The sequence below is a fragment of the Agaricus bisporus genome (assembly GCF_000300575.1).
Source record: "Agaricus bisporus var. bisporus H97 unplaced genomic scaffold AGABI2scaffold_12, whole genome shotgun sequence".
NCBI lineage: Eukaryota > Fungi > Basidiomycota > Agaricomycetes > Agaricales > Agaricaceae > Agaricus > Agaricus bisporus.
Window position 1 is genome coordinate 119,800 of NW_006267347.1, and position 22,178 is coordinate 141,977.

At 45.4% G+C, this 22,178-nt stretch overlaps 7 protein-coding genes and 1 non-coding gene across 8 annotated transcripts; 4 read left to right on the plus strand and 4 right to left on the minus strand.

The window, feature by feature from the left end:
- Positions 1-1,499: 1,499 nt before the first annotated feature.
- AGABI2DRAFT_195288 (hypothetical protein) lies at positions 1,500-1,924 on the plus strand (the record flags this gene model as incomplete). The annotated part of the gene is made up of 2 exons (XM_006455954.1): positions 1,500-1,585; positions 1,641-1,924. Coding segments are annotated over exons 1-2 (327 nt in total), but the record flags the coding sequence as incomplete, so codon positions are not given.
- Positions 1,925-3,515: 1,591 nt separating this feature from the next.
- Positions 3,516-6,292, plus strand: NDE2 (NDE2 mitochondrial external NADH dehydrogenase). Its single transcript, XM_006455955.1, has 13 exons — positions 3,516-3,593; positions 3,649-3,743; positions 3,799-3,840; positions 3,896-4,141; positions 4,193-4,354; positions 4,408-4,435; positions 4,487-4,635; positions 4,687-4,708; positions 4,759-5,132; positions 5,186-5,270; positions 5,327-5,679; positions 5,730-5,851; positions 5,912-6,292. Exons 1-13 carry the CDS (start codon positions 3,572-3,574, stop codon positions 5,955-5,957), a joined length of 1,746 nt encoding a protein of 581 aa, XP_006456018.1. The 5' UTR covers positions 3,516-3,571; the 3' UTR covers positions 5,958-6,292.
- Positions 6,293-6,841: 549 nt separating this feature from the next.
- AGABI2DRAFT_121919 (hypothetical protein) lies at positions 6,842-8,427 on the minus strand (the record flags this gene model as incomplete). The annotated part of the gene is made up of 7 exons (XM_006455956.1): positions 6,842-7,297; positions 7,365-7,379; positions 7,447-7,616; positions 7,690-7,809; positions 7,867-8,119; positions 8,188-8,306; positions 8,358-8,427. 7 exons carry the CDS (start codon positions 8,425-8,427, stop codon positions 6,842-6,844), a joined length of 1,203 nt encoding a protein of 400 aa, XP_006456019.1.
- Positions 8,428-8,566: 139 nt separating this feature from the next.
- AGABI2DRAFT_188101 (hypothetical protein) lies at positions 8,567-10,437 on the plus strand (the record flags this gene model as incomplete). Its single annotated transcript, XM_006455957.1, has 6 exons — positions 8,567-8,647; positions 8,698-9,143; positions 9,202-9,502; positions 9,557-9,799; positions 9,853-10,213; positions 10,286-10,437. 6 exons carry the CDS (start codon positions 8,567-8,569, stop codon positions 10,435-10,437), a joined length of 1,584 nt encoding a protein of 527 aa, XP_006456020.1.
- A 625-nt stretch (positions 10,438-11,062) lies between these two features.
- AGABI2DRAFT_227704 (hypothetical protein) lies at positions 11,063-12,613 on the minus strand. Its single transcript, XM_006455958.1, has 6 exons — positions 12,446-12,613; positions 12,287-12,391; positions 11,669-12,217; positions 11,522-11,611; positions 11,314-11,460; positions 11,063-11,251 (listed from the first exon to the last, which is right to left on the minus strand). The coding sequence occupies exons 1-6, from the start codon at positions 12,455-12,457 to the stop codon at positions 11,102-11,104; spliced, it is 1,053 nt and encodes a 350-aa protein (XP_006456021.1). The 5' UTR covers positions 12,458-12,613; the 3' UTR covers positions 11,063-11,101.
- A 192-nt stretch (positions 12,614-12,805) lies between these two features.
- On the minus strand, positions 12,806-13,788 carry AGABI2DRAFT_121922 (hypothetical protein; the record flags this gene model as incomplete). The annotated part of the gene is made up of 2 exons (XM_006455959.1): positions 12,806-13,686; positions 13,737-13,788. 2 exons carry the CDS (start codon positions 13,786-13,788, stop codon positions 12,806-12,808), a joined length of 933 nt encoding a protein of 310 aa, XP_006456022.1.
- A 142-nt stretch (positions 13,789-13,930) lies between these two features.
- Positions 13,931-14,032, minus strand: AGABI2DRAFT_t140. The gene has a single exon. It is a non-coding gene; the product is annotated as a tRNA-Val (tRNA).
- Positions 14,033-14,428: 396 nt separating this feature from the next.
- On the plus strand, positions 14,429-21,644 carry AGABI2DRAFT_188103 (hypothetical protein). Its single transcript, XM_006455960.1, has 9 exons — positions 14,429-14,772; positions 14,822-14,947; positions 15,001-15,711; positions 15,767-16,083; positions 16,134-16,314; positions 16,372-19,029; positions 19,083-19,388; positions 19,415-21,466; positions 21,517-21,644. The coding sequence occupies exons 1-9, from the start codon at positions 14,473-14,475 to the stop codon at positions 21,547-21,549; spliced, it is 6,684 nt and encodes a 2,227-aa protein (XP_006456023.1). The 5' UTR covers positions 14,429-14,472; the 3' UTR covers positions 21,550-21,644.
- The last annotated feature ends 534 nt before the right edge of the window (positions 21,645-22,178 follow it).

Here is a 22,178-nt window from a genome sequence, read left to right on the forward strand (position 1 = left end):
TTCCTGTCATTCAGGGTTATCCTAGAGCCGCTCATATTCCATCGCCGTCTTCTGGTAAATTGACATGAGAAAGCTTGGGAGTGTTGAGAGAAATCAATTTGAGGCAGGGCATGATGAAGCTGTCGAAGGGCTATTGTATACTGGAATTTTAATCATCGACGAGCGAAGGAGAGTGTGACTTTATTTTGTTCAATTAGCTTTGAAGATAGCAGCGACACTCCCTTTATCGGTTTGATCAAGGCGGGCGTAGCGAACCTGATTGTCGGGGAGTCAAGACCGGCAAAGTTCAGTCCAGTGAAGCCTCGAGGCCCGCTGGATCCGAAGAAAGTTAGGTACGAAATCACAGGAAAGCAGTCACAGGGTGTCCAACAGACCATGTACGGTTAGCGGATGAATGAAATTCAGACCATGTGCCTCACAATGGCTCACATTGACTCAGAAACGTAGATTCTGAGCCAAGTTACAGGGCTAATCTTGAAGGCAGGAACGATGGCGGTGTAATACTAACCTCTTTCGAATCATCAGACGCTGTCGGTTTCTTCCATCATTATGATGCTCAGAGATAATCGGAAGGTAAGAATCACCTTGATTATCCTTCTTATACCCTTAGTCGAACTTTTGCGTGGCATTTTCCGAACGGCGAAAATCTTATATTATCATTGGTCTATCGAAGCATGCATGCGATGTCCGCGTTTGGCCAGTAAAGATATGTATCATTGAAATCCAATCCGATTGAATTCTGTTCATCAGCACGGCTATACATAGATGAGTTTGGATAATGATATGTGTAGGAAGCGTACATTAATCAGCAATGCACTTGTTGGATATTATCCCCAACTCTGCGAAGCTAGAGGAGGGTTCTGTCGGATTGAAACGATTTGTGCCTTGCAAAGAGCCAGCATCGTGGGATGATGCTGTCATTTTCGCCGGGATTGATGCCGGTTTGTGCTTGTTTTGCCGTTGCCGTGCTGATTGGCCGCTACTCCCGTCTTGTTCCAACCACTAATATAAAGCGACTGTCGCTGCTATCTTCCAGGCTAATCAAGACACATTCCCTCTCGCTCGCCAATGATTAAAATTCCGGTATACAATAGCCCTTCGACAGCTACATCGCTAGGCCCGGGCTCATATTGATTCCTCTCAACACTCCTCATATTCCTCATGTCAATTTACCAGAAGACGGCGATGGAACATAAGCAGCTCTAGGGTAACTCTGAATATGACAGGAACCAAAGATCGAGGCCATCTGCTTAGGGCTTGTTCGGGTGCTGCGAATTTGATACCGCATTTCGCCATTTCACAGTTAGATGAAATTTCAATCAGGCATCTACATGATGGACTGGATCTGACATTACATCAACAAAATCGGGCTGTGTTTATTTTTTCTCGGCCATCGTAGGAATAAAGCTAGCCGTTCAAAATCGAATGCTTTTTCGACACCAACAGCTCATGTGCCGTAGGACGTATAAGACCAACCACCTTGTTCCCTTCTTTCACCACTACAACTTCGCCAGTCCCCGCTACACCAAATCATCTATAAACATGTCCAGTGAAAGGAATCAAGACAGCCGTGGCTCTGGTGGTCGTGCGTCTGATGCTATCGCTATAAATCCTTCTAACGTTAGCTGATGACGATGTAGAGGATGACTACTCTAACAACGATTCTTACGGCTCTGATAGGAATAATGACTCCTATGGCTCCTCTAACAATGACAACACCTATGGATCTTCTAACGACGACTCTTACGGCTCTAGGAATAACGATTCCTATGGCTCCTCTAACAACGACTCCTCCTCTGGTGGAGACAGGAATGATTCCTATGGGTCGTCTCGGGACGACTCGTACGGTGGCGACAACAAGACCACTAATGAATCATCCAACAATGATTCATACGGGAGTGGTGAAAACAGGGATGATAATACCTATGGCTCTTCCAAAAATGATTCCTATGGTTCAAGCAAACGCGACAACAGCGACTCGTCCAACAATACCTCATATGGCAGCAGTAATAGGAACAACGCCGATTCGTATGGTACTTCCAACAACAAGTCAGATGGGAAGGTCGTTGTGGTTGACGGTGAGAACGACCTCACTAGAGCGGGACAAAAAAGATATAATACTGGACGGAAGGTGTATTTTAAGAGGGAGAAATTTTGTCCACAGTAAAATATACGAAACAGGATTGGGTGAGAATCCGAAGAAAGTTAAGTACGAAATCACAGGAAAGTAGTCACAGGGTGTCCAACAAACCATGTACGGTTAGCGGATGAATGAAATTCAGACGATGTGCCTCACACTGGCTCAATGACTCAGAAACAGTAGATTCCGAGCCAAATTGCAGGGCTAATCTTGAAGGCAGGAACGATGGCGGTGTACCAACCTCTTTTAAGTCATTGGAATCCAATCGGATTGAATTTTTTTCATCAGCACGGCTGTACATAGATGAGTTTGGACAATGATATGTGTGGGAAGCGTGCATTCATCGGCAATGCACTGACATGTTCAAGCGTAAGGAACATATGATGATTTTCGGTCACAGATTCAGGGTTTTAGATAAGCTGTGTTATCGTCGAGGACGTCCCGGAACTCGAAATTGTATGTGATCTTCCCCCGTTTCTTTTGCGACATGGTTGCAATACCGACGAGTATGTTCCACTCGAATTATTCGTATTTCATCTTCAAACCTATCATTCCCGAATCCAAGTCGTATACTGAGCAATATCAAGCGACTACTCGACTTGATACAAAGGCGAATCCAACAACGAGCACATATAAAATTTCTGATCATGAACTTGATGTGGAAAAACTGTTCAGTCGTATTCGATCGCGATATCGGGTTTTATGTTCTTCTCTCGGTATACCACCTAGATTGAGGACGGCGACATCAGACCAGAATGTCCATCCGACGACGACTGCGAGAATTCGGGATCATCGAAACCTAAACCGAAAGTGTGATAATGTGATATATCACATATCATGTCGCAACTTGATTCGTCGGTTACGAATCAAGACCTGAGTTATTGAAGACAGAAGTTGGACCGTCTGGGTTGGATATAATGCGGCACTGAATATCTTATCGGTGTGTCATAACGCTGGACGTTCAAAGTCAGGGTTGTTGTTCAAGAAGTAATATTATTTGTATTGAGCTCGGGTTATACGATAAGATATGGATGGTATAAATATAGCCAACATTTTTATGACGAACATATGATGCTCGTGATTACGCGCGACACAAGGCGGGGCCACATATGCATGATTGATTTTGGGGTACGACCAGTGGTTCTGAACATGAGTGAACGACGATTCCTCGAGAAAAAGCAGCAAGTTTCGGGAAATGACGGGCAAAATTGAGCTTGTATTTTCAAACTCCGCAACAACAAGGCCCTGACAAGACCCTTGTTCACGGGGAAGCGAAGTTTAAGACCGACGATTGGTAGAATTTCATGAGACTCAAAAGTTGGTTATCGCACCGGGAGCAGCGAGCACGTGCCGACGAAATTCACCCGTAGCGCCTGCACCTCCAACTGACCGTCTTTCTTTCTTCTTCCATCTCCTATCGTTGTCGCGCCTATGCTGTTCCCTCGCAGCCAGGGTCAGTCAGGTTTTTGTTACTGAAGCTGTCGCGGCTTAGCTCAATATTTATCTAGTGATTATTCTCGGACGAACATTGGCACAGTCCAGGCCATGGCAATCATCGAACGTGCCCCTAAGGCAAATTGGACGCCAAGATTTTTTGGGCGGGGTATGTCAAATTTGCTATCGATACTCCTTGTGCATTCTTTGATAGTCTCTATTAGTCTTCGTTCCTCCGGCGCCGGTTGGCCACGGAATCAAGTAGTGTTAGTTCCCCTTATCTTCTTCCTGACCCGGCGTAACCTACTTGCGGTTCTTCAGGCTTCCGTTTCGCCACCACCTCCCCCTCGCCAGTCAAGATGGCAAGGATTTCTTCAATTTGTAGGAAAGGCAACTCTTATCACGACAATTGGTGGTGTTGGAGCCTTGTACTATATCACTCAGCGTGAAAAAAATCCCGGGCCTCAATTGCCCTTTGACCCAGATAAAAAAACCCTCGTCATCCTCGGTAGTGGCTGGGGAGCCACCAGTCTACTAAAAAATTTGGACACTGCCGACTTTAATGTTGTACGTCATTGTCTCCACCATCAGGTTGCTTTATCCGACGATTATTGGCAGGTGGTTGTTAGCCCGAGAAACTTTTTCCTGTTCACGCCACTCCTGCCCAGCGTTGCAGTGGGTACTCTGAATAACCGGTCTATTATACAGTCTATCCGGTACATCACGCGCCACAAGGCGCGTAATGTCTCCGTCATCGAAGCAGAGGCCACAGACGTTGATGTAAGTTATTTTTAGCAACCCATCATTACTCCCCTCACTTTTGTTTTGTCTAGCCTGTCAACAAACTTATCAAGTTCGCCGGTAATGAGCAACTTGCACATCGGTTGATATTACATTTCTGACATTGACCAGATAACTCGGAGGTCAGAGGTTCTGTCTCATCGACGGCGATTCCATATGATTACCTTGTGTATGCGGTTGGCGCCGAAACTCAAACTTTCAATATTCCCGGGGTCAAGGAGCATGCTTGTTTTATGAAGGAGCTGAATGATGCTGAACGTGTAAGATCTTTTTCCATCACAGAGGATGATTGTTGATGTTATTGGTCGTAGTTCCAAAATGAATTCATTGACTGTAAACTTCCTTTCTTAATTGCAAGTCACAAGAGAACTAACGTTTTAAAGGTTTAGAAACCGCTGGATTCCCTGGACAAGATCCTCAGGAAATTGAGCGCTTGCTTCACATGATCGTTGTAGGCGGTGGTCCGACTGGTGTTGAACTAAGTGGTGAACTTCACGACTTCTTGGAAGACGATTTGAAGTCATGGTACCCTGAACTCGCTGGAAAAGTTCGCATCACCCTTGTGGAGGCTTTACCGAGTGTACTCCCCACATTCAGTAAACAGCTCATTGATTACACGCAATCGACGTTCAAAGAGAGTAAAATTGAGGTTCTCACCAAGACTATGGTGAAGGAAATAAAGGAGAGGAGCGTTATACTCCAGATGCCTGATAAATCTATCCAGGAGGTGCCTTGTGGACTCGTGGTTTGGGCCGGCGTGCGTTCTTCTTTTCGTTGTTTCCTGTTCAAGTTAGGCTTATCGTGTTGTAGGGCAATAAAGGCCGTAAAGTCACACAGGACCTTATGGCTAAATTCCCAGAAGTGCAAACGAACCGCCGCGGTATCGTCGTAGACGGTAGGCCTCATTTCCTCTCGAAAACTTATGATCCACAGTCTGATATCCCGCATTAGATTTCCTCCGCATGACAGGTGCTGAAGATAGCATTTTCGCCATTGGTGACTGCACCTCGACCGCATATGCACCCACTGCGCAAGTCGCTTCGCAACAGGGCTCTTATCTCGCCCGCCATCTCCATCAAATGGCTAAACATGACGAGCTGCAAACGAAACTTTCTAGACTAGAAGCGCTAGCAGCTACAGTTGTTGGTGAAGAAGAAAAGAAAGCTACATTGCGTGACGTGGAGATGACGAAGAAACAATTGGCGAAGATCAAATACAGGCCATTTGACTATTCACATCAAGGATCGTTGGCGTATATTGGAAGTGAGAAGGCTGTAGCTGATTTGCCTTTTATGAATGGAAATGTATGTGTTTGTTCTAGTTTTTTAAGTTTGTCTTTTGACATTTATTTCAGGTCGCAACGGGCGGTGTGGCTACGTACATGTTCTGGCGTAGCGCTTACCTGAGCACGCTGTTCTCTCTTCGGAATCGTACTCTCGTCGCTACTGATTGGATAAAGGTCAAACTCTTTGGCCGGTACGTAACGATATTTCGTGTTCATCAAAGAAAGTGACTGATTTTTCGTGTGATGTACAGTGATGTCGCTCGTGAACAAACTGAAAGGCCAATTATTTCACCATAAAGGGTCCACCACTATCTTTTTGCTTATCCGATATACTTAGATGCAATCATGTCTTCTTTAGTCTCTACTCTCTCTTTCCCTTTTTTTCATAGTTATCAGTTATCGTATCGCATAGAAGGTGGAGGACGCTTCAGTCGTTTTTTTGTTTCTTAAAGGGGACAGTATTTTGAATGACTTTTTCTTAGTATGCGTAAACTCTTGCCAAATCTCTTTCGTATTGTATCATATATCACACTGATTAGAAATCTTACCTGTTGCACTCATTTTTTGTCTTTTGTTTTTGCTTTTTATGTCTTTTTTCGATATATTTGAGTGGGGGCGCGTTCGCCTGTTTACTTTGAAATCAAGATGACTGATTTTTGGGAGATGTGTATGGCGGGGGTTGGGTTCAGGATGCATAGGGAATCAGGTCGTGACGTGCTGTGGTGCCTTGGTTCAAATATTATTTGAGTGAGAAAAAGAAAGCCGAGCATGTTAGCGACTGGGAGTAGAATATTTGATGGGAATGAATATCAGATATAGAGAATGTTCTGAGGAGTTTCATTCACGCGGATCTAGTATTGGTCCGTCTCGCAGATTGTATTCATCGATTTCTTGGGCATGATGGATTGGACCGCTGAATTTAGTCGTTGGGCTTTGGTTTTCTACTGGTTCTTAGAGAGCGATATTTCGTTTTATGACGCAAGAACGGAGAGATCGATAAAATACTATTAGTATGCATACTTTGTAAATTATAGAATACAGGATATTGCACGAACAACGATGAAAATGAAATACAGCTAGACGAATATAAATACTACTAAGTACATAAATAAAGCAAGGTAGAAAAAAAAACACATAAAAGACAAGGAAAGGACAAACACGACGGGTGCACACGCCATTTTTCAAAGTGGTACTGTATAGATCTTGGAAGGTGGATTTATGGGCAACGATTTCGGTCTTCTACATCTAGCTTCGTCGATCTCGAATTCCAACTCCATATCTATTTCTATGTCTTCTGATGTGCGGAAATAGGATGAAGGTTGAGGTAGTTGAGATCGGAGATTGTAATGTTGTTGTTGTTGCTGCTCTCGTGCTTTGTCGATTTGGATTTGACCTTTTTCTTTGAGATTGTGGTTTTGGTTGAGGATGAGGGGGAGGATGAAGGGACGGTGGGAGGGGTGGGTATTGGGTGAAGAAGGGTTTATGGGATTATTGTTGAGGTATTTGGGTGGGTTTGAGGATTTAGAATAGTGGAATTGAGTGTGTGATGGTGACCATGAAGGAGAAGGAGAAGGTTGGGGTCCGTCGATTGAGAGGCCAAGACCGATTCGAATGAGTAGGATCGAAAATAAGATACCCTGAGAGATTTTTATTGCGGGGTGAGATGATTTGAGTCATTTGGTAAAAAAAAAGTTGGAGACTTACAATGATGGAGGGGAGCTAATCCGACAAATCAAATTAGCTGAGTGATCTTTTGCGGGAGGGAAAATAAATATAGGAAGCTTACAGCTTCAATGAGGACATATTGGAACCATGATTTCGTTGCCAAGAGTAAGAGGAGTATGATTAGGATGATAGAATAAAGAGCACCAGATTCTAGGATCATTGGTGTGATGGAGGATATGCGCTGATCTCCTTTGCTGGAAGACAAGAACCAAATCCGAAGCGCAATAATTACTGATTTTAAAAGAAAACCATATGCCATTAGCAAGTTTTTTTACTTTGCGATTGTTCAAAGCTGAGAACTCACGAGTACAAATCATGCTGATGGCAAGTGACAAGGAGAAAAACGTCAAGGTCCAGAGTCGGGTATTGAACATAGATCCTTGTACGAAATTTGCATGATTGATTAGAAATCCTATTCCTGCGGCTAGAGAGAAAAGGGAATTAGTATATGTATTATGTTCCAATGCGTCATGTCGTTCACCGATGTTACCCAAAAATAATAATAAGGGAAGTGCAACAAAAAGTCTGCGCCTCCCCAAGACGATCCAACAGCGATATATCTGTCCCAAAGCCGTTGGGTTATCATTGGAAAGTAGGAATAAATAAATATGTACCCCAATGCTGTCTCCGACCAGGATCTGCAAGAGGCAGATCGCCTTGCCGAAAATAGGAAGCACCTGTTGAAGGGATTCCAAGTTTGCTTCTAGCGCATTGGCCGTGCTGGAGATTATATGCTGTTCAATGGATGGGAATGAGAACGGTCCCTGCGTCCCTTTATTACCGTCGTGCCGGCGGATCTCACCAGTGTTGCCAGAATAAACATGGATGACAGGAAGAACAAAGACTTTTTAGGGTGAGGGCCGGGTGAGGAGCGAAAGACCAGCGCCCAATAAGTTAGTAAGAATACGACGAAAAAAGCTCCTAGATTTCATGTCAAGTTCCATCCTTGACAAGCCTAATGTCGGGACCGACCATATAGAACGCTTTGGGTGAAAATGGTAGCGATGAGGCGAGAAGGAATAGAAGAGCCAGCTCTGTCCATGGTGAGTTGAGAGACCAAGAAAGCGCGAGCTCATGCGTTCATAGAGGCTGGCTACACACGGCAGAGGCCTGTATTACGATTTCCATTTTAGGCAGACTGCGAGTGGATAAATTTAGCTCTGCCGATCGCACGACCAGTCATGCACTTTTCCAAAACATATGCTCAAGTTCTCGAAGGCCTCCCGCCGGAACTCAAGGAAAATGCCATCCAGTACCGCCAGGTATGCTTCATGCTCTTTATCTTGTCGTCGCGGGCTAACACCGAACTTAGCTGAAAAAGTTGATCAACACCGTTGTAAGGGAGCTTTCTTCCTTCGGCCTGAGTCCGGATCTACTCCACCAGCTTCTCGAAGCGCAGGAAAGGGATTCGTTTGCCGGTCTCGAGGGTTCAGCGTGTAGTGCATGTGACCCGTCCTTGACTGTCGACCTACCGCTCGATGAGGGAACCAGTCAACCGGGGATGTGTTTCCCAAAGGCGGTGTACGAGTTTGTTGAGGGCTCGTCAAAGATCGAGCCACAGCTTCGGATACCGTTAGAGACCCTGAGGGAGTTGGCCAGCTCTCTGCGTGCTGGGACAAGAGTGTTGGAAGAGGCGGCAGAGGGCAATGCTGCTCATGCAAGAGACGAGGATTCTGAATTGCCTGGCGCGGAGCCTTTAAATCGCCTTATACCACCCGGAAACACTCTATTGTGGTCGTTGCAGAATCCTGGGTCAAAGTGAGCTTCGTTTCAGTCATTAATTTCTATTGAAAGCTAATCTACCCTGTCAATCAAGTACCGAAGGCTCATTGCAACTCGACACGCCCTTGAATTCTTCTTCTCGTGAAGTCATCATACCATTGGTATCCGACGCCCAATTCTTTGAATTGCTTCGTACTACTCTCGAACATGCTTCAAACCATCTCCAATCTGTGCAAAAAGGTTTTTTGCACACTTTGACGACACTTTCGCGAATGATCGCTGACTCAGCGCGACCTGCTAGCTCGTCTCGTACAGGTGTTCGCGGCAGCTTCCATGCTCTTTCGCCTCTGAAGGATAACGTTTCGAGCATTCATATAAACGGTCGTTTGTCAAAGGTGTGTAGGCTATTCGCACAATGCTCTTCCATCCTGCTTAATGTAATCTTTTAGAGTGACCTTTATGTGTGGAGAGAGATATTTCAACTCTACGTCGAGGCCGAGGTATTCGAGAGCGTGAATGAAAGTGATAGAGGAGAACGTAGTCTTGAGGAGAGCGAACGCCGGTTACAGATGTTCGCGACTCAAGTTACTCAAAGAGGGTTAGTTGCGGAAGGAAAATTCAAGCTTCCGCAGAGTCGAACTGCTCTCGAAGCATTTTTACAGCTAAATCTCGGTATCCTTAACATTAAGAAGGTACGTGCACCAACCCCTTTTCTTATTTTACCAGATATCTGACGGAACCACAGTTCCAATTGGCTAATTCGGAAGCTATCCGTAAAATCTTAAAGAAGCATACAAAACGGACTGCTCTTTCACTGCCACTCGATGGCTTCTCCAGTAATACTCCCCCTCAACTGGCTCTAATACCCCAAACTCGCTCCTTCTCTCTTCCTCACGCTCTCGTCCAAGCTATTGGCGAGACATTATTGCCCATCATACCCCATCTAGACGATTATTCGTGTTTGATCTGCACGAATCTAGCGTTTAAGCCTATAAGACTCGATTGCGGGCATTTGTTTTGTGTACGGTGTCTTGTCAAGATGCAAAAGAGGGGTAACGGCGATTGTCCGCTGTGTAGAGCATCGTCGGTGTTGGTTGCTGATAGATGTAAGTGAGATTTCACCTCTCGATCCGCGTTTGACAGTGGATTGAATTTTTCCCCCCTCTTTCCACTTGAAGCTAATGTCGATTGGGCGTTGATGAATTTTATGCAAGATTGGTTTCCTTTGGAGGCGAAAGCAAAATTGAAGGCTAATGAGAAGGAAGTGTTGGATGAACAACTTCGCGAAATGGGTATTGATCCAACTGATTCACATTGCATCATAATGTAATTGGTGATGCTTATTTGGTGCTTGAAGCTTGAAGCCTGGGTCCAGCCCCGCTGACTGCTTCGAACATGAGCCGAGTCGATTTCGCTCGTCCTACCGGCTCAATTTTGGATATCACTAAATGTTATCTTTTTCTTCAGGCTTTCTTGTTTTTATCTTGTTTTTTGTTTTGTTTTTGCCCTGTTGTTTATCTGTAATTAATATGTATGCATGGAATGTACAAGTGGCACTGGGTCTATTGTAATCATATTGTTTACTCGGCCATTTTTTCCAACTCTCAGATTCAATACTCCTGGTGACGATTGACATTTGACTCGTCTACGCTGACTAACCGTTGCATACACATGCATTTCATGTAGCTTAAGAGTTCACTAGGTGGAGGTGAGATGGCCGATTGGTCAACGTGTATGTCATCACCATTTGGTGTAGAGGTTCTGCCATACAATATCTTGGTGTGAAGATTTTTTCATTGCCAGTACTAGGGATTATCGCATCAAGCGCAAGGGAAATGAAACTGCGCCTTTGCTTAGACATCTGGCATTTGCTAGTTGAAGAAGCAACAAATCTTTCATATCAATAACTAGTGGATGCTCGCACAAGAGTATGAGTGGGTGATAAGATTATTAGTAGGATATCATCGGTCTAATAGTGAGTGTAAGTGTTATTTTTAACTTGTAGCGGCGTTCAACATGTCCTCCATGATCTCTTCCTCATGATTTCTCTTCAGCGCGTCCAATATCTCTTGAAGTCCGTAACCTTCCAAAACCCCAGACAGATTCATCAGCGTCAAACCAATTCTGTGATCAGTGACGCGGTCCTAGAAAGTTTGCAAAAAATGGTTGATTATCAGTTGACTAAAAGAGTAGTTTTTTATCGTACCTGTGGATAGTTGTATGTTCGGATTTTTTCGCTTCGGTCGGCTGTACGGACTAGATTGAGTCTGACGGCGCGATATTCTTCAATTTCGCGCATGATTTTACGGTCCATTAAACGTGAACGTAAAACTTGGAATGCTTTGCGCCTATTCTGTAATGTGTGTATGGTGTAAGTGCCCACTCGAAGATTATATGAAAAAAAAAAGAATGACCTGATGTTGACTGCGTTCGTCTTGCATTGACACGGTTATGCCAGAAGGTATATGTGTTAGGCGTATGGCAGATTCGGTTTTGTTAACGTGCTATGAGAGAAATTTTGAGTCAATATAATAAAGGTGTGAAATGATGATGGTTCTGACCTGGCCTCCGGCACCTCGAGCACGCATTACTTCAATTTTGACCTCATCCATTGAAAAAAGGTCGTCATCCTTTGCATCCGTCTCTTCCACCAAAGGCAACACGACAATTGCAACAGTGCTCGTATGAACTCTCCCACTCGTTTCTGTAGCAGGCACTCTCTGCACTCGATGAACACCACTTTCCCATCTCAAAGCATCATAAGCACCTCGCCCCTTAATTTCAACCACGGCATCTTTAATTCCATGAGACGTACCGTCCAAATCGTTTTGAGACATGATTTGGGTTTTCCATTGATTGGAATTTGCGACTCGTTGATACATTCTTAAAAGTTCGCCGAGGAAGAGACTGGACTCGGAACCGCCGACACCGGATTTGAGTTCCATTAAGGCACCGAGGTGAGTTGTTGTGGATGGTGGAGTGAGGAGGTGAGGGAATGTTTGAGTTAAGGTGAGAGTGAGCGTGTCGGTTAGAGTGGTATGTTCTTCTTCTGCGAGTGCTCGCATTAGAGGATCTGGATCGGAAAGAAACTCTACGGTTTCTTGAAGCGCCTACTATACCCCAAGAAGAGTCGCGGCATTGAGTAATGAGTTTTGGTACGAAGAAGGGCGAAACTGTACCAGGCGTTTTTCTTCCCATTCATCCCAAGCGTTCTGCAGAGATTCAGACTCTTTCAGCAGTTTGAGTTTGGCTATATCTTCTGGTGTAGACATTTCGTCTGTCAACTGGTTTTAAAGCATCAGCTTTGCGAGTGGAAGAGAGGTTTGAAAAGAACTAGCCTGAGAGTACATGAGTTTCCGGTCCTGGATCCGCTTTTCAACGACGCGTAAGAGTCGTTCATGGTCTTTCTCGAGGTTTTGTATAGCATTCACGATGGGTTGGTTTGCGTTTGGTGTTGCTGCATAGTGTCTGAAGGAGTATGAAATGCGTCGGCAGATGTGTGGTCGGAAGAGACGGAACATGATATTTACGCGCGGGCGCTCGTGACTTGAAAATGGATCATGATAAATTGATCGTTCAATGTTGTCGATTGTCAATTCTTAAACACTGAGTGAGAACTACATATACAGTATCTCTAATTTGAAATAAAGGAAAGTCTTTAAAAAGAGGGTGCGTCTGGGGAATGTCTTTCAAAAAATTCAGACCGCTCGGAATGGATCCATGTCGTATTCTAGGTCGTCCAGTATTTGGTGCCAAGGCTTGTGCAGACCTTCCGGGTTGGAAAAACGAGCGAGAAATTCTTCCATAGATTCCGAGTTGGATAGCATTCCAAGAGGAGCGCTAGTCAACACTCCAGCGAGTCGAGAATTAACCCAGTGGCCAAATGAAGGGATCCATGGTTGATGGGTGTGAGTCGTCACTGAAATGGGAAGTATCGAATGGTGGACATCGTTTAGCGTGTTCACCATAGAAGAAGGGAAATCTTGAAGATGGGCCCTCTTGAAATCGAAGGCAGTAGGAAGGAGAAGAGGTGAATTTGCCAAGGCGTTGAAAGATGCGTGGATAAATTCAGGTTGAGCACAAGTTATCCTCCGAGGCACGATGGGCGCGGGCTTAATGGGTAAATGGCACGGGTAGAAGTCTTGATCGATCTTGATGTCGCAGTCAGTCAGAGATTTCCGATGGAGGAGGTCTGTTCCCATGAGCGAAACGTCCTGTACCAATTTTTTCACGGGCATTATGACGGGGACGTGTACAGCTTCATGCGGAATTGAAGGCCATTGAGGTGTTTGACGTTGAGGATAGATTGAACCGACTGAAGAAGAGGTGTAAGCTTGACATAGATATTCTCCGCTCGTTTCAAGGCCGCCAGGAGGATCTGAGATAGTCGCGTTTTCCTCAAAGGAAGCACAGGTACGTATGGAGATCTTTTGAGATACCAGAGGAGATTGTCTGATTAATCCAAGTAAACCTTCGACCGTGGTTTGAGGAGACGCGAGCTTGGACTGGTTGCACGACGACTCTTCAAAGACAATGGAGACAGAGTCCAAGACGGGGCAAGAAGGTAAGGCATTTTTGCCTGCAAAATACTTCAATTAAGACGAACAAACATTGAGTTTCGCACTGTACCGTCCAACTGTGTAGTATTGTAGACCGGGAGAATAGGTATTGCACTGTTCATGAAGAAAGTTAAGGAGTGGAAGAGTAGGAAAGACAGTTGAGAATAGATACTGGAGAATGTGGTTAGAGAGAATATGGCAACGAGAAAGGATCAGAAGAGTGAGATGCGGCTGACATGGACGGTTAATCTGATAAAAAAAAAGTGAGTCGACCCAGGATCGAACTGAGGACCTTCTGTGAACCGACCAGTAAATTTACTGGAGAAGGTGTTAGACAGATGCGATAACCAACTACGCCATCGACCCTTGCATACTTGGCCATGAATTCGAATTTCTGAGTCTTCTGGTAGCATTGTAGCCACATCACGCGCGTTCAAAAACAAAACACTACGCCCAAAAATTGTTCCTACATCCGTAGCCGTAATAAAGGTAAGAGACCATACGAAGTACAGCCGTGAGGTCTAGGGTGCTAATAGTCAGACGCTTGGTGTTAAGATCTTTCGCTGGCTAGTACGTACCAGAATTAACCAAAACTTCCTCCGCGTATCATCAACTTAGGGGGCGCAATTGGCGATGCCCCTAACATCACTTGAACTCTGTTCCAGCACTGTATCACACTGTCCGGAGGAGAGAGTGGACCCAACAATCATCAAGGGTTCACGTCCCTTCGTCACGCGATTAATATCGTGACGGAGCGCGTTGAGGATTGTCACGCAGGCACGCGTCGACATCTTCTGTTCTCAACGATGGGTCGGGGACGTGGCTTCGGCCTCTCTTCAAATCAAGGAAAGCGCGGCTCAGGATCCCGCTTCAATTACCGCGGAAACAGCTCCTGGCGTGGTGGAAGGGGACGGGGACGAGGCCGGGGACGGGGTGGTGCTAGTCTTCCAAGTGATTCTCCAACACCCGTACGCGAAGATGATGGCACACTGCTTGCGGAAAAATTCGAAAAGGTCACTCTGAGCGATGAAATAGACGAGAAGATGGGATTTCCGAGGGTTCAGGAAGGTGGTAAGAGGGAAGGTTGGTTGGTCAATATGCGACCAGTACGTCACATCTTCCTCTTCATTTGATTCGAACCTTAATGGCTGGTAGACCTTAGTGAAGGATCCAGAATGGGCATCTGGAAAAGCTGCAGTCGATTTCTATTTTATTCAAGATGATGGTGGTATGTTCAAATGTACATTCCTATATGAACCGTATTTTTGCATCGCGTGCAAGGTTCGTTTCGTCTTCAGCCATAGCACTCGAGCCTGTGATATTAACCTTGGCAGCCTGGAACAGAAACTGCCGTCGAGGAGTGGCTGCGAAAGAAATACGAGGGCCTCATATCTCGCATCGTCCGCGACTGGAAAGAAGACCTTAAATTACCGAACCACCTAATGGGACACCGACGACTTTACCTCCAGTTATGCTTCCGCAATGTCGGCGACTTGCTTGCTGTACGACGAGATATAGTTCCTCTTGCACAAACGAATGGTGCAAAACGAGATGCGGTTGATGCCTACGCAGAAGTTGTGAGCGCCACAACGGGAGCAGCCAGTATGGACGTCGACTTCGAAGGAGAATTGGAAGGTTCATCTCTCAAGAATTCTATTCGTGACAAAGATCCCCGTGAATGCATCATCGATGTCCGCGAATATGATGTCCCTTATTACCTTCGCGTTGCTATCGACGTTGAGATTCGCGTAGGTCTCTGGTATACAGTTACCTTCAATGAAGGACAACCGAGTTTCTCTCAAATGGTTGAACGTGTCAAACGTGCCGATCCGGTTGTCATGGCCTATGATATAGAAACCACCAAGGCTCCCTTGAAATTCCCGGACCAGGCGATTGACCAAGTTATGATGATTTCTTATATGATTGATGGTCAAGGCTACTTGATAACCAACCGAGAAATCGTCAGCGAAGACATAGATGACTTTGAATATACGCCCAAGGAAGGTTATGAAGGACCTTTTACGGTCTTCAATGAACGAAACGAAGTGAGATTGTGCATCATCCCATTAGCGTGCTTTGGCTGATTTTTCTCATTTCAAGGCTGAAACTATTCGACGCTTCTTCTCTCATATTCAGGAAGTTAAACCGACGGTTATGGCTACGTTCAACGGAGACTTTTTCGATTTCCCTTTCTTGGATGCTCGTGCCCAAGTCAATGGTATCGACATGTACCTGGAGACCGGATTTGCGAAGGACCAAGAAGACGAATACAAGAGTAACAACTGTGCTCACATGGACTGTTTCCGATGGGTCAAACGTGATTCATACTTGCCTCAAGGAAGTCAAGGCCTAAAAGCCGTTACTACCGCGAAGCTGGGATATAATCCTATTGAATTAGATCCGGAACTCATGACGCCGTGAGTACCCAGTGGACGACCTCAAGTGTGACCACTCATGCAGTTCGTAGTTATGCTATGGAGCAACCCCAAATTTTGGCTCAATATTCCGTTTCCGATGCAGTGGCGACGTACTACCTGTACATGAAATATGTTCATCCATTCATCTTCTCCTTGTGCAATATCATTCCTCTCAATCCCGACGAAGTCTTAAGGAAGGGTAGTGGGACACTATGTGAGACGCTCCTCATGGTGGGTTTCTTGCTTCGTACGAGAAGACTGCGATATGCTGATCAGCACGGACTCTAGGTCGAGGCGTTCCGTGGCCACATTATAATGCCAAATAGGCACGAAGAGTCTCATGGTATCATGCATGAAGGTCATCTTCTTGCTTCTGAGACCTACGTCGGTGGACATGTCGAAGCTCTCGAAGCTGGCGTATTTCGCAGTGATATCGACACTGATTTCAAGATCGTACCTGCGGCAGTTCAAAAGCTGATTGATGAATTGGACGCAGCTCTCACATTTTGTATCGTGGAGGAGTCAAAAGCAAACCTCGAAGATGTTACCAACTATGATCAAATCAAACAAGAGATTCAAACGGCTCTCGAGGTCATGCGAGATAATCCGAGGCGTACGGATAAACCCCTCATTTATCATTTGGATGTCGCTGCTATGTATCCAAACATCATGTTATCCAACCGTCTTCAACCCGATTCCATGGTCGACGAGTCTGTTTGCGCAGTTTGCGATCATAATCGTCCCGGAAAAACTTGTGACCGTCGATTGAAGTGGGCTTGGAGAGGAGAGTTCTTCCCTGCTCATCGGGACGAGTTCAATATGATCAAACATGCCCTCAACCAGGAGGATTTTCCTCCCAAGAGACCTGGAGGTCCCAAACGCAAGTTTGTGGATTTGGCACCTTCGGAGCAGACTGCTCTCCTTCATAAACGTTTAGGGGATTATTCGCGCAAGGTGTATGCCAAGACGCGAGAGACAAAAGTCGAACACCGCGAAGCGATTGTATGTCAGAAGGAGAATCCTTTTTATGTTGATACTGTGCGACGATTCCGAGATCGACGTTACGAGTATAAAGGTTTACTCAAGAAAGCTAAGGGTGCTCTTGACTCTGTGCTTGATGAGGGTCGTTCTCTTGCAGAGGTTGATGAAGCCAAGAAAATGATCGTGTTGTACGATTCTCTGCAGCTCGCTCACAAGTGTATCCTGAATTCCTTTTATGGTTATGTCATGAGGAAGGGTGCTCGTTGGCATTCGATGGAGATGGCGGGAATTACGTGTTTGACGGGTTCGACTATCATTCAGATGGCGCGTGCTCTGGTTGAACAGATTGGAAGGCCGTTGGAGTTGGATACGGATGGTATTTGGTGTATGCTTCCTGGAGTGTTTCCTGAAAACTTCAAGTTCAAGCTCGCGAACGGGAAGGCAATTGGGTTTTCGTATCCCTGTACCATGCTCAATCATCTGGTCTACGCCCAATTCACTAATCATCAGTATCACGACTTTGATCCTGAAACGGGGGAATACAAGGTCCATAGCGAGAACTCTATCTTCTTCGAGTTGGATGGTCCTTACAAGGCTATGATCTTGCCATCATCCAAGGAAGAGGATAAATTGTTGAAGAAACGTTACGCGGTTTTCAATGACGACGGTTCGCTTGCGGAGTTGAAGGGATTCGAAGTCAAAAGACGAGGAGAACTTCAATTGATCAAGATCTTCCAATCTCAACTGTTTGAGAAATTCCTTCTTGGTTCTACTACTCAGGAATGTTATGCTTTTGTGGCGCAAATTGCTAATCAATGGCTTGACGTGTTGGATAGTCGAGCAAAAGACTTGACTGATGAAGAGCTCGTTGAACTTATTGCTGAAAATCGTAGCATGTCAAGGACGCTTGCTGAATATGCTGGTCAGAAATCAACGTCTATTAGTACGGCACGGCGTTTGGCAGAGTTTTTGGGAGATCAGATGGTGAAGGATAAAGGATTGGCATGCAAATTCATTATTTCTGCGAAACCGTTGGGGGCTCCTGTGACGGAACGTGCTGTTCCAGTTGCGATCTTTTCTGCGGAGGAGAGTGTGAAGAGGGTGTATTTGAGGAAATGGTTGAAGGATAATGGTCTCATCAATTTCGATTTGAGGTCGATTTTGGATTGGGAGTATTATATTGAGAGGTTGGGTTCGGTGATTCAGAAGCTTATTACTATTCCTGCGGCGATGCAGAAGGTCGCTAATCCTGTTCCGAGGATCGCTCATCCGGATTGGTTGCATCGGAGGATTGTGAAGTTGACGGAGAAGTTCAAGCAGAACAAGATGACGGATTTTTTCGGGAAGAAAGAGTTGAAGGAGGATCAGGAAACTCAGCCGATGGATATTGAAGATGTGGGTGCGAGTGAGAGTGCGAAAACTGGGATACAGAAGTTTGCTGTTATCAGGAAGAAGGTTCGTGAAAAGACACCTGAGATGAAAGAACCGGAAGAGATACCCATACCGAATCCCAATTTACACTATCGCGATTGGATTAAGGCAATGCGACCGCGATGGAGGAAAAGGAGAGAACTACGTAATGGCGATGGTGAAAGTGCTTCTGTTGTTATTCCGAGCATGTTCAATGGGGCGAAAGTCCGGACGAGGAATCGTTGGGATGTTGTTCAAATTCGACCGACTTCGACACCAGGCCGGTTTATACTATGGCTGTCTGTTGGTTCTGAATTGGTGCCGGCGCCCATTCGGATCCCTCGTCAATTTTATATCCATATGAAGACACCACGGGAAAACCTGTTTTGGCCAGGATACTATCACTACGAGAAGGTTACTCGAAATTTGCCGCATGAGCTTCCTTGCGACAATCTTTATAAGATTACGGTTCGCGAGGAGACTTATCATGAAATCAGGGAACATTTCATTGATCTGACGAATGACCCAAATGTGGATGGCGTATATGAGCAACAGGTGAGAAAACTTAACAGGAGCTGGAATAAATTCGCCTCTCTAACGTTTATTAGGTTCCTCTGGCTCTTCGGGCAATCATAAAACTTGGGAAAACATGTTCAGCAGAGGATGCAAGTCTTACATTGAACCGCGCTCAGACTGTTGGCTTCGACCTAGAACAACTGGACAAAGCAAGTACATCTCGCCAGCCTTACGTTAGTAGTGAAACCGGAAAGTACATCTTCCTCTACCACGCTTGCTCGGCAAACGCTCCTCTCCATGTCTTTACTCTCTTTTTGCCAAACGGATCCGCCAAGCTACATATTGTCGACCCCGCTACACGTCGTCAAGCCATTCCTCGACTACAGAACAGTATTCTAGTCAGCTACGACAATTCCGAGAGCAGTATGATGCACCCAAGTCATATAATTACGTGGAAACCTTGGATATTTCGACCACATATCATAGTAATGATGTGACGGCTCTCAAAGCGATATCGCGTGAGCTAGGACTGCTCGAAGACAAGTCATTTACAGTCGTCATCTCGTCGAGCAAGGACGATGCGTATTTTGAGCAGCAGCTTCCCAAGCTTGCAAAGTTCCCGACGTTGTCTATGCCCAAGGCAAAGGCACCACATACTCTCGATGTCTTCCCGTGGCAGACTCATGTCGCTGCGAAATTGGTGACTCGATATCTCACTATGGGAAGTTGGATCGATCGCTTGGTGACACTTGCCGACTATTATGATATTCCGATGGGTCATATTGAAGGAGATCAGCCGCTACACTGTATCGATGTCAATTTTGCTCGGAAATTGATTCAACAGGATATCGTTCTTTGGTGGTCTTCTGGCGAACGACCTGACTTGGGAGGTATCGAGAATGACACACATTTATCTGAAGATTTTCCCGAAACCGAATTTTCGAGTCCCGGAGTCTACTCCAATGTCTGCCTCGAGATAACGCTTAGGAATTTGGCAGTAAATAGTGTGCTACAATCTCAGTTGGTTAACGAATTGGAAGGAAGTGGAGGATCGACAGCGTTTGATTCTATATCTCATACCCTAAACGAGTACTCGAAAGCGGATGGTCAGAGGGAATTGACGTTGGCAGAGTCACAGATTTCCTCCCAGACTTTTGGAATTATTCGGTCCATGGTCAAAGCTTGGCTGCTTGACAAAGTTCGTAAAGACTCTGAAAGTCCGGCGGCCCTTGCGGTAGATCATTTTTGGCGATGGGTCAGCTCGACTACCTCTGGTCTATACGATCCTACAATTCATCGATTCATCCACGGGTTGATGCGCAAAACCTTCATCCAGCTGATTGCGGAATTCAAGCGCCTTGGCTCAACAGTCGTCTATGCCGACTTTAGCAGCATTTTGTTGGCTACCTCAAAACCTCCGGGCACTGCATACGCCTATGCGACTTATATTGCCACCGCTGCTACTTCCAATGAACTTTTCCAGCATATCTACTTGAACACGGAAAAGTTTTACGATTTCCTCATCTTCATGGATCGGGCAAACATGTCTGCCATCCACTGTGAAGTCCCTTTGGCAACGGAACCATCGAATCACATTTCCCTTGAGATGCGGTGGAACATCCAGCAGTTTTTACCTCCCGCTATCCATGACGATTTTGCTCAGATCGTTCAATTCTACTTGATTCAACTTTTCAAAATCAAGCAGAAAAGCAATGCCATTGCAAGAAAACCTTTACGAATCCTCGAGAACGGCGCGCCCGATAATACCCAACGAGATGCTGCGAAGTCGAGCGAATCCGAATCGATAGTGGAATTCATTGCTCATAAGCTGACCTCAAAAATGTTGAAAACAGTTGGGTCCATGCAGGAGCGCTATCGTGAGTCTATGATGGATGAGGAAGTTGCCAAAAGCTTCGAATTTCCTACATTGCCGGGTGGCTATCTTCACTTTGATAACCCTACCTTGGAGTTCATCAAGTCCGTCTGCGAGGTTTTTTCCCTTGCCAAAGCATATGACGTCGAGATCCGGTTGATGAAGCGAAATCTACTGGAGCTGGTTGGCGTACGGGAATTTGCGATGGAGGCTGCATTCAAGAACCCCTGCGAACCCCTCAAACTGTCGAATGTACCTTGCTCCCATTGCGATGTCCTTCGTGACTTCGACTTTTGTAGAGACCCAGATCTGGCTGCAAGTGGACAGTCGGCAACTCCAAAATGGTATTGCTCAAGTTGCAACGGAGAATATGACCGAGTAGCCATCGAATTCATGCTGATTGGGGTCGTTCAAGCTATCGAAGCCAGCTTTGCGCAGCAAGATCTTCGATGTCCCAAGTGCAAACAAATCCGATCAGACAACTTATCCAGACACTGTCAATGCTCAGGATCTTATCTCTATACATCGAACAAAGTGGATGCACGTCGGAAATTGCGCACTATGGTTAACATTGCTATTTTCTATAATTTACCTCGCCTCAAGGTGAGATTGTATCGTCTTTTCTCATGGACTGTCACTAACGGTGTGTCTAGGAATCATCTCAAATGTTACTCGCAAACTGGTAATCGCTGTCGCCGCAAGAGCACCCGTCTACTAAGTGTATCATATTAGTCTAATGTCTTGTACCCTGTAGTCTAGTAAGCATAAATGTAAATGTGACTCAAACATCGCCAGCAGACTACCATGTCAGCCACGGTGCCATATCATTCAAAGTTGCTTTGATAAGGGTTATGATGAATGAGCCGCAAATAAGATCTTCTATTCTTGGATAGTATTTACCAGAGATAATATCTGCTGGCGTCGGAATGAGCGGCGCACGGGCGATGCACCTTCTTAAGTTTCCTCTTGTGAGAGGTACCGAAGTTGGTTTTGTCTTCTCCACTTGATTTGCGCCGGGCCTCAGAGTTAAATTATATTCAGCTGCTTTTGATACATCACTGTGACTGACCAGATAGCGTTATCGAACGAGTTTAACACTTTTTTAACCTTCTGGATCGAAGGAGTTCTCCTATTTGGGTTCGACAAGGATCTTGAAATGTCCTACCAAAAATAACAGAACATTACACCACCAGACATTTGTTGATGGTAGGTACTGCTGCATGTAAGTGAAATTTCACCAGTTCCTTAGCATGCCTCACTCACCCATCGCAACCGAAATGGTGTATAATAGATCCGAGTCGATTGTTTTAGAGTG

What these genes read in the sequence shown, in the direction of transcription:
- NDE2 (XM_006455955.1), top strand. Translation starts at nt 3,572, where the DNA reads ATGCTGTTCCCTCGCAGCCAGG. An exon ending in TGGCCACGGAATCAAGTAGT is followed by an intron (nt 3,841 to 3,895) that starts GTTAGTTCCCCT and finishes GCGGTTCTTCAG; the next exon opens with GCTTCCGTTTCGCCACCACC. An exon ending in CCAAAATGAATTCATTGACT is followed by an intron (nt 4,709 to 4,758) that starts GTAAACTTCCTT and finishes AACGTTTTAAAG; the next exon opens with GTTTAGAAACCGCTGGATTC.
- AGABI2DRAFT_227704 (XM_006455958.1), bottom strand. An exon ending in AATGGGAAGAAAAACGCCTG is followed by an intron (nt 12,218 to 12,286) that starts GTACAGTTTCGC and finishes GGGGTATAGTAG; the next exon opens with GCGCTTCAAGAAACCGTAGA. An exon ending in GAACATACAACTATCCACAG is followed by an intron (nt 11,252 to 11,313) that starts GTACGATAAAAA and finishes CAAACTTTCTAG; the next exon opens with GACCGCGTCACTGATCACAG.
- AGABI2DRAFT_188103 (XM_006455960.1), top strand. Translation starts at nt 14,473, where the DNA reads ATGGGTCGGGGACGTGGCTTCGGCCTCTCTTCAAATCAAGGAAAGCGC. An exon ending in GGTTGGTCAATATGCGACCA is followed by an intron (nt 14,773 to 14,821) that starts GTACGTCACATC and finishes AATGGCTGGTAG; the next exon opens with ACCTTAGTGAAGGATCCAGA. An exon ending in TATGTGAGACGCTCCTCATG is followed by an intron (nt 16,315 to 16,371) that starts GTGGGTTTCTTG and finishes CACGGACTCTAG; the next exon opens with GTCGAGGCGTTCCGTGGCCA.